This window comes from Eubalaena glacialis, chromosome 19 (assembly GCF_028564815.1).
Source record: "Eubalaena glacialis isolate mEubGla1 chromosome 19, mEubGla1.1.hap2.+ XY, whole genome shotgun sequence".
Classification (NCBI taxonomy): domain Eukaryota; kingdom Metazoa; phylum Chordata; class Mammalia; order Artiodactyla; family Balaenidae; genus Eubalaena; species Eubalaena glacialis.
Genome location: NC_083734.1, coordinates 49161303 through 49175969, shown reverse-complemented (window position 1 = coordinate 49175969; position 14667 = coordinate 49161303). Strand labels below are relative to the sequence as shown.

The 14667-nt window shown below is 51.4% G+C and overlaps 1 protein-coding gene across 1 annotated transcript in view; it reads left to right on the top strand.

The window, feature by feature from the left end:
- ERN1 (endoplasmic reticulum to nucleus signaling 1) overlaps nt 1–14667 on the top strand; it is an 82271-nt gene that overhangs the window by 51289 nt on the left and 16315 nt on the right. Inside the window, exons 6-11 of the mRNA XM_061175718.1 lie at nt 1631–1753; nt 5270–5371; nt 6148–6409; nt 7677–7755; nt 9060–9225; nt 13437–13555. Of these exons, the coding sequence (XP_061031701.1) occupies nt 1631–1753; nt 5270–5371; nt 6148–6409; nt 7677–7755; nt 9060–9225; nt 13437–13555 (851 nt within the window). The remainder of the gene's footprint in view (nt 1–1630; nt 1754–5269; nt 5372–6147; nt 6410–7676; nt 7756–9059; nt 9226–13436; nt 13556–14667) is intronic.

Here is a 14667-nt window from a genome sequence, read left to right as displayed (position 1 = left end):
AATGTCAATAAAAATGCATTTGTAACACAAATGAGAGCTGTATTTGTCTTGAAAGCGTAGTAGTAATAATATCCTGTATTTGTAAAGCAGCTTTCTTTCTGAGGAACTGAAAGTGCTTATTGCCTATTCATGCCTCGGGAGCTTTATGTGTGTTTCTGGGCCTCAAGCGCAGGCCCAAGCTGGATTTTAAGTTTTTGTCTAAGGAGACTGGGGCTCTTGCTTCCTTGCACACCTTCAGAATGAGGAAGCCCCCAGCCTGGGGATTCAGCGGAAGTGATCAACACAGGCTTTCTCTGTCTTCTGGGCCGTGCCCCGGGCCCCGGTGAACATCTTCTCACCATCTGTGTCACTGTTTTCTGTCTGGTCTTCCAGCTCTGACCAGCAGTTCATCACTTAGGGTGCATTTAAAGTTGTGGCAGTTGGCCGATCCATCCATTAAAGTGGTAGCTGAGTTATGCAGACTGTGATGGTCCTTGAAGTAACCAGAAGGGTGCCAAGCCAGATGGAAAGGGATCCTGGTCTCAGCTGTTTGGTGATGTTTTCTCTCTATCTTCAGATCTTTTTCATATTAAGATTTGTCTTTGAGAACGGCAAGTCAGGATCCATGGACAAGTTTCGGACGTGTGCTACCTCTGTTAGAACTAAGTGTAGCTTTAGCAAATTCTAATGCCCTGTGAGCTTCCTGGCACCTTGGTACTGTGCTTCCAAGAGTCCCTTGAAATAGGAAACTTGGCCAATAAGGTAGGAAGAGACAAGTGACAAGAGACAAGGCTTGTCTTACAAAGCAAGCCTTACAAAACAGAAACATGTGCATCACGGTGAAGGCGTTGACCTTCAGGTGGGAGCTGTATTTATCTTGAAGTCGCAGTGGTAATAATATCCTGTATTTAGAAAGCAGCTTTCTTAGGAACTCGCCATTACTAGGATGCTCTGGTGTATATAACCATAGGTACTGATACATATACTTTGAGCTTTCCTAATCATGTTGTTTGGCTATGCTGTCCACCTATTTATGCCTTTTAATCAGCTGAATGAGGGGAGGGGTATAGCGTGTGGCTGGGCAGTCACTTACTGGCTGGGGTCACGGTCGAGGTAACTTTGGCCTCATTAGCACCAGGTTGCCACCAACTCTACTGCCCGGTCACAGGTACCAGCTCATTAGAGTTATAAACAGTAACTGTAGATCCTCTTTACATGAGGGCTCATTAGTAGGGACGTTGAGATATATGAATGATGGTTACCAGGGAGACAAACCCCTGGGTACATTTCTGGATTTATATAGATCCTAGTCTATGGGAAAAGGATTGCCTTTACAGGCCAGATTTTTCATATTTAAAGCCACTCATCAGAGCAATAAAATCTGTGAGTTATTACATTATTAGGCTTGGAGAAATTTTTATACTATGACTAGGTTATTAAGTTGTTATAAGACCCAGTGGTCCAAGAAGTTTTATTATCTCCACATTACCATTAACCTTGTCACCCTTGGAGCAACAGAGAAATGTGTTTGACATCGTAAGAATTTCGGGCCTGTCAGTGCAGAGAACATCTTGGGCTGCTAGTGTGGCAGGGATGTTTTTTCTCCATATTGGGCGAGTGTAAACCACAGCGTGTCCTTGTGACCTTGCAGGTAAAAAGCAGGACATCTGGTACGTCGTTGACCTCCTGACCGGGGAGAAACAGCAGACTTTGTCATCGGCCTTTGCGGATAGTCTCTGCCCATCAACCTCTCTTCTGTATCTTGGGCGAACAGGTAAGAGGGAACCTTTTATCGTGTACCACCTGCCTGTCTGCAAAAAAGGACCTGAAGTAGCCTCCCCGCGGGTCTCTGCCTCCGGGCTTCATCCTCTAGAAGCTGGCCAGAGCTGTCCAGTCCACACACAGATTCGTGTCGTTCCCCTTTATAGGAGCCGCCCCCCAGCCCGGTGGCTCCCCGGTGCCCAAGGATTCCAGTCTAAACTGCACCGTAGCCCGCAAAGCCCCCTTGATGCCTCCGCTACCTCTTTTGCCTCTTCCCCCCGCTGCATTTCCCTCAATTAAACATTTCCAATCAGGTCCCAGAATAAGCAGTGCTATTTTTTTGAACTTGGAGTAGTGGGTCCGTCTCTACCAGGTACACACGTTCTTGCCTGTGTGGCCGGTGTCCATTCTTCCTAGCGCTGCTCAGGAGGCTCCCTCTCCGGGAGGCCTTTCCCCGCCTCGCAGCTCCCCCACTGCCCGGGGACCACAGCTCTCCGTGCTCGGCACGCACAGCCGTTCACACCGCCCATCGGTGGCCCTTTCCAGGCATCAGCAGCACCCTCCTCGGCACACTGTTTCCCACCTCCTCCCTCTAGAGCCCCTTCCTTCTCAACACTCGTCACTACGTGTTTCTAAATCATATGTGCGTATTTTCTGCCTCCCCTGCTAGACTGTCGGCTTCCTGAGGGCAGGACTTGGTTTTGTTTGCCTGCCGGGTCTCCACACCTGGCACACTGCTGACACGTAGCAGGTGTTCAGAGGCTGCAGTGAGGGAATGGGTGGGGGCCCTTTCCTCCAGGGATCTGCCCCACTCGTTTCACGTGTGCAGCCCCTGACCTATACCGCTACTCCATAAAAACTGTGGAATGGACGGCTAAAATAGAGCTAAAAGGGGAAGCGAGCAAGAAAACACTGAGAATGGAAAGATTATACCCAAAACCTAAGATGCAGTCATTACAACTGAGCACTAAACTCAGGTCTAAGCATTCAGGTAGCCAAGGCTTTAAAAAAAAGAGAGACAGAACCTTCCTTCAGGGGCTGTGGAAAACAGTGCTTTTCTAAAAATGAGTGAGACTAATAATCTTGGGCCCTAGAGGCTGGCTGAGCTCCCCTGTAATCACAGGGGAGGGTCTCTGTGAAACTGCAGGACTCTCCACTCACCGCCACCCCCCGTAAATATCAAGTATTCCAACCGTAGTGACCGCTTAGGGTTTGTTTGTTTGTTTGTTTACTGTTTCCATCAAGTAAAGCCTTGCAGTGGTTCCACTGTCACCCAGGAATAAACATTGTTTGGTTCTCAGGTAGAATTGCGGTGTCTGAGGGAATCGGGCTATGCTCTGGCGTCCGGTGGAGTGTGTGTGTGGGCGTATAATGCTATCTGTTGTTTCCATTATCTGTCTCTGCATAACAGACCACCCTAACTTAGCGGCTTCCAACACCAAGATTTTACTGCTCACAATTCCATGGGCTCAGCAGGGATGGATGGCCTCCACTCGACAGGCTATTGGCTGGGCTCACTCAGATGTCTGGGACCTTGGTTCAGCTCCACGCAAATAGCCTGGACTTCTTTACGTGGCGGCTGGGTTCTCCTCTTGAGTAAAAGTGGACATTGCGGGAATTCCCTGGCGGTCCAGTGGTTAGGACTCCGCGCTTTCACTGCTGAGGGCCTGGGTTCAATCCCTGGTCTGGGAACTAAGATCCCATAAGCGGTGAGGCATGGCCAAAAAAAAAAAAAAGTGGACGTTACAATGCCTCTAAGGTCTGGGCTCAGAAGTCCTGGAATTTCACTTCCACTGCAGTCTGTTGGTCAAAGCAAGTCACGGGGCCAGCCTGGAATCAAGGGGTGGGGAAATAGACCCAGCCTCATAGTGGGAAGACTGTCACGTAAGGCACAGGGATGGGGAGCATTGATGGTGGTGATCTTTTCAGACCTTCCACCACAGTCTTCCCTCTGGCTGCAATAGTTCACAGCCCTTCTATATGCAGAATATACTCACCCCTTCCCAAGACTCCCCAAGTCCAGCCATAGCATGGGGCTCAAAATCCAGCAGCTTGTGATCTGTATCTGGTTTGGAAGTGGGCGAGGCTCCTCCTGATCTGGAGACCTGTGAATTAAAGGAGACACATTATCTCCCCTCCAACATACAATGGTGACACAGATAGGAGAGGTGCACTGGACACTCCCATTCAAAAAGGGAGGGAAAGATAGACACACAGCAGTCACGGGTCCTTAGTGATTCTGGAATCCAGCCAGGCACATGTTTTCAGGTCCCCCTACTCTGAAGGCAGGGAAGATTCCTTGATTAGGGCCCAGTCCTGCCCTCTGGAATTGGTTCCCCAATATATTGTTCTCAGCAGCCTGGTCCTTCCCTCTGAGAAGTCCTTTCTTTTCCTTAAGAAACAGGGTTTTGTAGCTTTCTCAATCTGTTCCTTGTCCATTGAAAGTTGGGGATAAAGAGGACTTTTTTTTTCCCCTCATTTTTGACTGTCTCTGTTTTTTTTGGTCCATGCTGGTATTACTCCCTTAAAAATCTTCGTGGGCTTCCCATGTGTCAAATTATAGTCTACTCCATTAGATATAAAGCCATACCCACAAATCTCTCTACTTTGAGGTATGGGACAGCACTCTTACGGTTCTTAGAACCCTCTTACCTAGCAGAGGGTCTATGTAGGACCACCTTAAATCTTTCTGAGGCCTCAAAGGAGGGTCTTACAGCCTCATCTTTGATTTGATCTTAACCCCGAAGCCATTTTTTACTGGTAGCACCTGAACCTGATCTTTGCCCTAAGGCCATTTTTTACATTGAGAATCTTTTCCAGCTAGGGCATCAGTCCTGGACCCTCTATAGTTCCTCTAGATTCAGCTTGAAAACTGAATGGTTTCTTCTTTAGCTTATCTGCCTTGCGTCATACCATACGCAGTTAAGAGAAACCATTTGGCATGTTGTGCGTTCCACCTGGAAATCTCCTTAGGCAGATCCACAAGTTTATTAGGTACTTTCTTTCTGTTTTCCAAGTTACTGCAAGAAGTAGTCCTACTCATTGTGTCACCACTACCTAACCTGGGTCATCGTTTTCAGCTTCCAGCAGCAGTTTCCTTACTGCTCTTCTAGCCTCCATCTGCCACCCGGTCCCAAAGTCAATGCCACATGTTATAGGTTTTTGTTATGGCACCATCCCACATCTGGATAACAATTTCTAATCTCAGCTAACTATTGCTATACTGTATAATAAACCACCCGAAAACTTAAGTGGCTTAAAACAACACCGAGACATCGCTCACGATCCTGTGAGCCTCGAGTTCAAGGGCACAGCGTGGGCGGCCTGTCTGTGCTCCACATGCTGTCGGCCAGGTTCGCTCCTGCGTCTGGGACTCCAGTCTTCCTCCACGTGGCCTCTCTCCACGTGGATGGCCTGGGCTTTCCTACATACCATTTAGGGAGGATTCGTCTGTTATAATTTAGATGAGGTCAGCACCTCCGCAGGTGCCGTGGCCCCTCCAGGTGACAGGCTGGTGTGTGTTCCCCAGAGTACACCATCACCATGTACGACACCAAAACCCGCGAGCTCCGCTGGAACGCTACCTACTTCGACTACGCGGCTGCGCTGCCCGAGGATGACGGGGAATATAGTAAGTTCCCCCCTCTCCTCGGTGGCTTGGTGAGGTCGGGCGGGTACTTGTGACCTGTGGGGAAACGAGGGCTCCAGAAAGCTGCATTTCCTTTTAAGACACTCTTGGTCACCAGGTTCTGGACTTCCCATGGACTCGTAGTAAGTACTTCAATAGTCAGTGTTGAAGGCAGGGGCCTGGGCGAGAAGTGTGGAGGGAACCCAGGTAAAATGGTGGCGAGTTTAGCCCGAGAGGAGGGAGGGCACACTTTGTTGAGTCCCTCTGTGTCACAGAAGGAAGTAACTACAAGCCCATGGGAAGCAGAAACAGAATTAAACATCAGCTTGTGACATAAAAGCCGGTTTTCCCATCTTAACACTGGTACCCGAAAGTCTGACAGACCTCCTCTGCGGTCACACGTGGGCAGTGGCAGTGGTCAGCCCTGACTTTCAGCTTGCTTGGTAGTTTGAAATGATTGCTGTCAAATGGCAGATTCATAGCCTCTCCATTGCTTCCTTTCTCCTCAGTAATTGAATCCTACTAATTGAATCGAATGCTATTACCAAGTGAAGAAAGAACATTACCAAGTGAGAGGGTGACCCTGTCTTATATTTATAAACCCGGCAGCTCTCTGTGTCTTGCTATCGTAGGGCCAGTGGAGTTGTTAGGAGGCGATCTGAGGACACTCCAGAAGGCTTGTTTCCTCTAGCTGAGTGGCTGCAGCTTGCCAGGGGAGTAGAGGATGTGGTCGCAAGCTGGGTGAGACTCGACACGCTATGTTTATCTGATCTGTACAGAAATGTCCCACTTTGTGTCCAATGGCGATGGGCTGGTGGTGACCGTGGACAGTGAATCTGGGGACGTCCTGTGGATCCAAAACTATGCTTCGCCCGTGGTGGCTTTTTACATCTGGCAGCGGGAGGGTCTGCGGAAGGTGATGCACATCAACGTCGCTGTGGAGACCCTGCGCTACCTGACCTTCATGTCGGGGGAGGTGGGGCGCATCACCAAGTGGAAGTACCCGTTCCCCAAGGAGACGGAGGCCAAGAGCAAGCTGATGTGAGTCGGGGACTCGGGGCAGAAGGGGGCGGCTGTGGCCCTGGTGTTGTGGTGCTGCAGCAACAGTGTGCCGCACCATGAACCGAGGACCAGGGCTCGGGACAGGCGTCCCTGAAGCTGTGAGGAACGTGAAGAGCCAAGAACGGCTTGTTCTGAAACCTCAGAATCTAAGAACTGGACACCCCTGGATGCTTCAGATTCTCAGATATTAAATAAATTAAAATTACAGGTGGGAATAGGGAAGAGACTGCCTTGTGTAACTATAGTACAATCTGGATCTATCTCAGGTGGTGGGAATATGAGAGATGTATTTATTTTTTAACTTTCTGTTATTTTCTAAAATTTTACTGTAAGTTGTATTTGCTTTAAAAATCAAGACAAAAGTGTTAGGGTGTGTGTGTCTAAGACTCAGCAGGCTTGTGTTCTCCATCCCCACCTGTGAATAGCCTGTAACTCGGTCCCTTAGCCTTGCTGAGCCTCAGTTTCCCCATTTTGCCAAGCCGTGGAGGAGATCGGGTGAGTGTGAAATGTTCTCTGAATTTACGGCACCGTTCAAATGTCAGGTGGTTTGTTGAGAGAGGTTTAGAGAATTGAGCGGGTGACGCATCCCAGACTGGCTATTGATAGTAACCAACAGGGTCTGGATGTGCAACCTCACGTTGTCACGCTGATGACAACCACGGACAAAGCCAGATCCCCTCCCCTCCTCGATGCCCCTAACAGGGACCCACTGGAAGTCTCGCGGGGTTTGGGATTTCCTGTGCATCCCCTGGATAAGAGCAGTTGACTCTCTCAGGGCTTCTGTAAAACCTCTAGAATCTTGAGGCACCACAAGACACTACAGTGGGGATTCTGGTGGCAGCTCAGTTGTCAAAGCACCCTGGTCGGGCCGTCGTGGAGGCTGTGCCATGGTTACAAGCCTCCAGTCTCTCCCGGGTGATCGTTGCTCGTGGTCCTTTCCTCAGGCTGTCGCGGGGGTGAGATAGCGCAGCCCCGCCATTTGCAGATGAGGAAACCCCGGCTGGCAGGCAGGTGGCCTGTGCACGCTTCGAAGGCATCAGTGACAGCGGGGCCTGCAGTCCCGCTTTCCTGGTTTTCAGGGCAGTACCCTGTCTTTACAGCCCCATGGCCCAGAGAGCCTCGGGGGTTAATGTGCTTCCTCCTAGGCGTGGGATTCGGGGCTGTGATTCTCCTCTCCAAAGAGCCCCCTTTTGTGGGGTCCAGAAATTAAATGACAGTGGAATGCATGTATCTGTTTGTCTCCTAGGCCCACCCTGTATGTGGGGAAATACTCTACCAGCCTCTACGCTTCCCCCTCAATGGTACACGAGGGGGTCGCCGTTGTGGTAAGTCCACTGTGCGGGGCGGGGGGGCTCATAGATGCAGCCTCCGAAACACTCCTGTGCCATTTTAGCAACGAACGACTGAATTATATATGAACATCCTGTTAGTTAAGGATGCAGGACACAGATCTTAACATCCTCAGAAACAATTTCTACGTGTACCGCGTTCTGTCGGTACCTCACGAGAAGAGATGCACGTGACTAAAGCAGCCTCCTAAGCCTAGGAAGCCCCGGTTACTCCCCTTGGCTTTCGGGTTCAAGTCTAGACTCCCCAGCTGGGGTTCACGCTCCTCTCAGGCCAGCCCCGCGACACCCGTCCACTGCCACACGGCTAGTGTCTCTCTGGGGCTGCACTGTCCATCTTCTCCCTGAGTTCCAAGAGTTCCCTTGTTCAGGCTGCGCCTCACACCTCAGATGCTCTCCCGTGTTCCTTTTTTCCTCCTCGAATCCTGTCCATCCTTTCGTGACCGGTCCAGCCTCCTCGGACCTCGCCAGGTCGCCTCAGGCGCTCAGTCTCTGAGTGTCTGAGGCATCACGGTCCCGGCCGCCGTTTTGGTCCTTATGACGTCTGAACCGTTTGGTTGGCATCTCCTGTCTTCACAGTGAGTCAGTCCTCTGCTCCCGTGTCAGGGCAGCGCCTGCCCGGGTCCAGCGGTGCCCGAGCCAGCACCGGGCTCGTGGCTGGACCTTTCCCACCCTGGTCACTTGTATCATGTGTAACTCCTTCACTTATATCTGCTTCTCACAGTAGCCTCTTGGAATTCCACACACACCCTTCCTGTTTCCCAGTTCCCACATTTAAAGAGATGTCCACGTTTCAAAAGACATCCGAGGGACTTCCCTGGCGGTCCAGTGGTTAGGACTCCACACTTCCACTGCAAGGGGCACGGGTTCAATCCCTGGTCGGGGAACTAAGATCCTGCGTGCTGCGCGGTGTGGCCAAAATAAATACATAAATAAAAGACATCGGAATTTTATTTTATTTATGTATTTATTTATTTGGCTGTGCCGGGTCTTAGTTGCAGCATGAGGGATCTAGTTCCCTGACCAGGGATCGAACCTAAGCCCCCCTGCATTGGGAGCTCGGAGTCTTAACCACTGGACTACCAGGGACGTCCCCCGAATTTTCAGTGCAGCGCTGTCACGTCCTGAGGGAGGGGCTGCTCCCGCCCAGTCTTGGGGCCTTGGAGTCCCGCTCTGCCTTCCTGACCAGCCCCACAATAGGAAGGACCACGTGCTGAGGACAGTTGCAGGCACCCTGCTGTCCACCTGGGCACCCCCAGCCTCACTCCAGTCTGTCTTCCCAGCCCCGAGGCAGCACCCTTCCTTTGCTGGAAGGACCCCAGACCGACGGTGTCACCATCGGGGACAAAGGGGAGTGTGTGATCACGCCCAGCACGGACCTGAAGTTCGACCCTGGGCTCAAAGGGAAGAGCAAGTTCAACTACCTGCACAACTACTGGCTGCTCATCGGTAAGGGCTGGTTCCTCGTGGCCGTGGTGACGCCGTGCTGCCACCTGGTGGCCAGGAGCCGACATTGCTAGTTAACAGTCCTCAGCTCTGTGCTCAGTTCATGTCCAAGTTGGTCTTTCAGACCTTGGAATATTTCACCCCCAAGGAAAATAAACAGGCTAGCTGTGTTACCATGTCAGTTCTCAAAAATCATTTGTCTAATGTTCCAAAACTCCAGTACTAAATAGTGTAAACTTTGTGCAGTGACCTGACACATGTTGAATGTCTGGGACGTGCCAGGCACTGGCAGTCAGCATTCTAGAATATTTCCTTATTTCTCACAGTGACCCCGTGCAAGGTCAGCACCCTTGTTATATCCATGTAGAGTTAAGAAAACAGGCAGTTTCTGTGGAAGAAGTCACTTGGGAGTTGGTGTGGGCGTGGGCAGGAGGGGTTGGGGAAGGAAAGGGTTGAAGACCCAGGAGGGATTGAGGGTGGTGAAGAGTTGGAGGCTGGACTTGGGTGCAGAAGTCCCGGGTGTGTGAGGTGGTCTCTTTTTTTTTTTTTTTTTTAATATTTATTTATTTATTTGGCTGTGCTGGGTCTTAGTTTCGGCACGTGGGATCTTAGTTGTGGCATGTGAACTCTTAGTTGCGGCATGCATGTGGGATCTAGTTCCCTGACCAGGGATTGAACCTGTGCCCCCTGCATTGGGTGTGTGGAGTCTTAGCCACTGGACCACCAGGGAAGTCCCCTGGGGTGGTCCCTTTTTCCTTCTCTTCCATTTCTGCCGCCATCACTGATGGCCCTGGGGTTGGAAACCCCAGGGCCATCAGTGATAAGAAGTTGAGATGACACCGGAAGGCAGCGAGTGTGACCGATGCAGGCAGAGGTGACAGGAGCTGTGTCTCTGGCAAGTGTCCGAAGTAATTAGAGCAGGACGGAGTTTTCTTGACCGGATTTGCCCTTCCAGTGCGGCAGCCCCCTCCACAATTCTGCCGCCTCCCAGCGCCAGAGGTGGGGAGAGGTGGGGATGCAGCCCCAAGGAGGTGCTGGAGCACGCAGGCGCTAATGAGCTTTGTCCTCCCCGTTCTCTCCCAGTACGGTGGTGCTCGGTGGTTGCTCGGTGCTCGTGTCGACTGGGACCCGGGCAGAGAGAGGTCAGGCCTGGGGGCGCCGGGAAAGGGGTGTGGAGCCGCCTGGGAGACTGCAGGGCCAGGAGGCAGCCAGGCGGTGGCATCTGCTTGGGGGTGTGTAACTGGGCATCACAGGGAGGAAGGAAACTGGATGTCCTGGAGCCCCGATCGGTTGCTTTGTAGTCGTCCAGGCCTTGTTGTCCTTTGTTCATCCTGACTCCTTACAGCCGTTTTTCTTCTGGTTATTATTTTTACCAAATAATGGGCAGAGGAGGTAACAAAATAATTCTACCCTTTTTTGAACAGAATTAGTTCGGAAAGCGTGGGTGAATGGGCCCAAAGTGGAGGAAAAAAAGAACTGATGTGCAGAGGCCATTAAAATCACAGGGCCACTTAGTTTTACGAAGCAGTTAAGGGATACATTGTCTACCAGTGGTTAAGAAGTGAAAAAATTTTGGAAACTAAAGAAATGTGTGAGACCAAAAAAAATCCAGAAAAAGTCTTCATGGCTCAGTTGCAAAATGATATCCTTTTATTTTTACTTATTTATTTATTTCTTTTGGCCGCACCTTGTGGAATGCAGGATCTTTCGTTCCCCAGCCAGGAATTGAACCTGTGCCCCCTGCAGTGGAAGCGCAGAGTCTTAACCACTGGTTCGCCAGGGAAGTCCCGAAATGATATCCTTTTAAAATGGAAAGGTTTTCCAAGTAAGAAAACTGAGAAACCCAGCAAAGTATAAAGAAGTAATTAAGGATACACCCCACAGTTCGGAAAGCCCTTTTGAGAAACTTCAAAGCTGGTCATTTCTAAATAAGGTAGTGGGACTGAGTGATAATTTTGTGTAGATTGAGGACCACGGGTAAAAGGATATGCTCATTTATGTCCAAATATGTTCTTTGATTTGGTGATTGTGGACGACATTAAGGATATCCTCACATTCACCTTAATCTTGAAAATAAGACAAGTTCTCCGGGCTTGAGTGGTATGGTCTGTGGGTTGCCCCAGAGCAGTGGCCCTAACCTGGGGTGCTCTCAGCTTCACCTGGGACCTACGTCAGATAGATACGCATGACCCCTGGAGCTCCTGATCCAGGAGGTTCAGGACAGGGCCTGTGCTTTCAGCTCTGGAGCCTGGACATAATTGGATGGTGATAGATACATCACTAAGACCGGGTTCTGTTTGTACAGAAGTGTTTCAGGAGCTCATGATTACATTTGTAGCACAGCCGGTTCAGGGTGCGCTCCAAGATATTGCTAAAGGCCCCACTATGGGGGAGGCCTGTTTACAAAGACTACAGGACGAAGAGGGGATTCGGGCTAACCCCTTCTGGCGCAGTGTGTTGGGAGGTGCCCTGCCAAGAGGCGGGACTTGGAGCTCTTAGAGCAGCGGGCGCTGCAGTGCAAGGTGTTGTGTGGAGGGGACACCTCATTGCTCTTAGCGACACGGTCTCTGTTAGTGAGCCTCAGAGGTACCTGGAGAGACTCCTGGTCAGATCCCTGGGCCCCACCGGCAAGTGCGAATCAGAGGTCTGAAGCGGGCAACCAGTTCAGGATATCCCGCCGTCTCAGTGTTCCTTGGAAGACAAGGGGAACTTGGTGGTGGCTCAAAACAAACTTAGGCTTCCCTTAACGAACAGTGTTGCGGTACAGATAGAGAACTGACCCAAAGAGAGAGAGTTCAAGGGGCTTTCTCCAGATGAGAAATGTACGTAGCTCGGACTAGTTCTTGTTTGTTTTTGTCTTGGAAATACATACCATACGATCTTTGATAGGTTTGGGAGAACAGAGGACAGATCAGAGGGTGAGACTAGAATTGGGGTGAGATCTGATTGCTGTGAGAGAACAGAGAAGAAAGCATTCAGGGTGCTGAGAGCCCAGCTTGAGAGAGTGACTGGCTGTTCCGGGCGGTGTGTGGAGTCGTTTAACTTCAGAACTAAAGAGATCGTCCGGCCATATCAAATGTCATTCCTTTTATTTTATTCAGCTCTGTCCCTCGCACACAGTAGATGCTCAATAAACGTGTAATGAATGACTGCTAGGCAGCCTTGAAATAGTTGTGTGGGGAACAGTGAAGGAACAAACAGGGACCCGGGATCCCCAATCCATCCAGCAAACGTGCTGTCTTCTGAATAATTCACCACTTCCCAGGAGGGAAGCTCGTGTTTAGGTAGTGGGAATAGAACTCCACCTGCACGATTTAAACGCCAAGATGGGGACTTGGTACCCTTAGTGGAGTGATGTGACAGGGGTCAGCGTTGAAGGGAGAACTCCTTGAGCTTTTTTTTTTTTTTTTGGACAATATCTTTTTAAATAAATAAATTTATTTATTTATTTATTTATTTTATTTATTTATTTTTGGCTGCGTTGGGTCTTTGTTGCTGCACATGGGCTTTCTCTAGTTGCAGCGAGCGGGGGCTACTCTTCGTTGCGGTGCACGGGTTTCTCACTGCAGTGGCTTCTCTTGTGGAGCACGGGCTCTAGGCGCATGGACTTCAGTAGTTGTGGCATGCGGGCTCAGTAGTTGTGGCATGCGGGCTCAGTAGTTGTGGCACACAGGCTTAGTTTCCCCACAGCGTGTGGGATCTTCCCGGACCAGGGCTTGAACCCGTGTCCCCTGCATTGGCAGGCGGATTCTTAACCACTGTGCCACCAGGGAAGTCCTCCTTGAGCTTTTAATGAAGCTTCATAGTGCCTCACAGTGTACGGCCTTGATTAGGGATTATCCGCACGAGCCTTGCTCTGAACGTGTCCTGGACATCCCGATCCCTCTCGTGAGTGTACGGCCTTGCTTAGGGATTATCCGCACGAGCCTTGCTCTGAACGTGTCCTGGACATCCCGATCCCTCTCGTGACAAGGACACTTCTTTGCTCCTTGTCGTGAGATTCAGAATACTGCACTACTGCCATCGAGGAATGAAAGTTCTGTCGTGATGGAATTTCTCTTGTCACTGCCTCCCGCCTTCTCTCACTCTACAAATGTGAGCGTCTGCATCGTGGGCCCCTCACTGGGTAGTGACGGTTGCTTAAGCTTAGTGGGTCGAGTGCGACCACCGTGTGGAGAAACTGTTCTCATTGGAGGTTGTGCTTCCTCTCACAGGACACCACGAGACCCCACTGTCTGCATCTACCAAGATGCTGGAGCGATTCCCCAACAATCTGCCCAAACACCGGGAAAATGTGATTCCTGCTGACTCAGAGAAAAAGAGCTTTGAGGAGGTGAGTGGGGAAGTGGACAGTCAGTTGGTGGCCCCTCGTGTCAGGTGCTGGGGGTTAAGGCATTTGTCCTGCCTTTATACATTTATTTATTTATTTATTTATTTTTGGCTGAGTTGGGTCTTCATTGCTGCGCGCGGGCTTTCTCTAGTTGCGGCGAGCGGGGGCTACTCTTCATTGCGGTGTGCGGGCTTCTCATTGCGGTGGCTTCTCTTGTTGTGGAGCACGGGCTCTAGGCACGCAGGCTTCAGTAGTTGTGGCTCCCAGGCTCTAGGGCACAGGCTCAGTAGTTGCGGCACGCGGGCTTCGTTGCTCCGTGGCATGTGGGATCTTCCCGGACCAGGGCTCGAACCTGTGTCCCCTGCATTGGCAGGTGGATTCTTAACCACTGCGCCACCAGGGAAGCCCTGTCCTGCCTTTAGAGCCTGCAGTCCACTCAGGAGGGGAGAGTGGTACACGGGAATCCACAGCAAACAAAGTGCTGAGGACTGCCGGGGAGGAAGGGGGCTTCCGGGAGGCTGTGGGAGAGGCAGGGGGCGCTGGAGGGGAGCGTGCAGAGGTAAAGGCCTGGCGGGGGGCTAACCCTGCATGTCCAGCTCTGGGGCTGAGGAGACAGCCTGACTGCATCCAAGGATGCCCAGTGGGGAACGGGGGGCAGGGGATGGGATCACACGGCTACAGAGGAACCGTATTCCAAGCCGGGCAGCAAGCGAGGAGCTGACAGAGAGAGCAGGTGGGGAGACTGAGGTTTTCTGAAGCCAGGCATGGCCTGTTGAAAGCGGCCTGCTTTGGCCGCTCGGTCTGGCGGGGACCCAGGGCACCCACAGAATGGGTGTGGAGTAGCGGGGAGGCACTGGCCCAGGCTGCCCTCCTGAGCCCGGGGAGACAGCCTGCTGTCAGGGTCTCAGCTGGAGGCAGACCTCAGCTGGAGGTCTCAGCTGGAGGCAGCCTGCTGTCAGGGTCTCAGCTGGAAGCAGACGGCCAGCCAGGCTAGCATGATTCGAGGGGAGTTTTCGTTCACAGTGTGGGCAGGTCTGGGGTTCTCTGAGCGTACTTGGGCCTGAAGCGGGTGGGGAGGGAGTGGATCGGGCCCCAGACCAGGAGCCTGGAGCTTC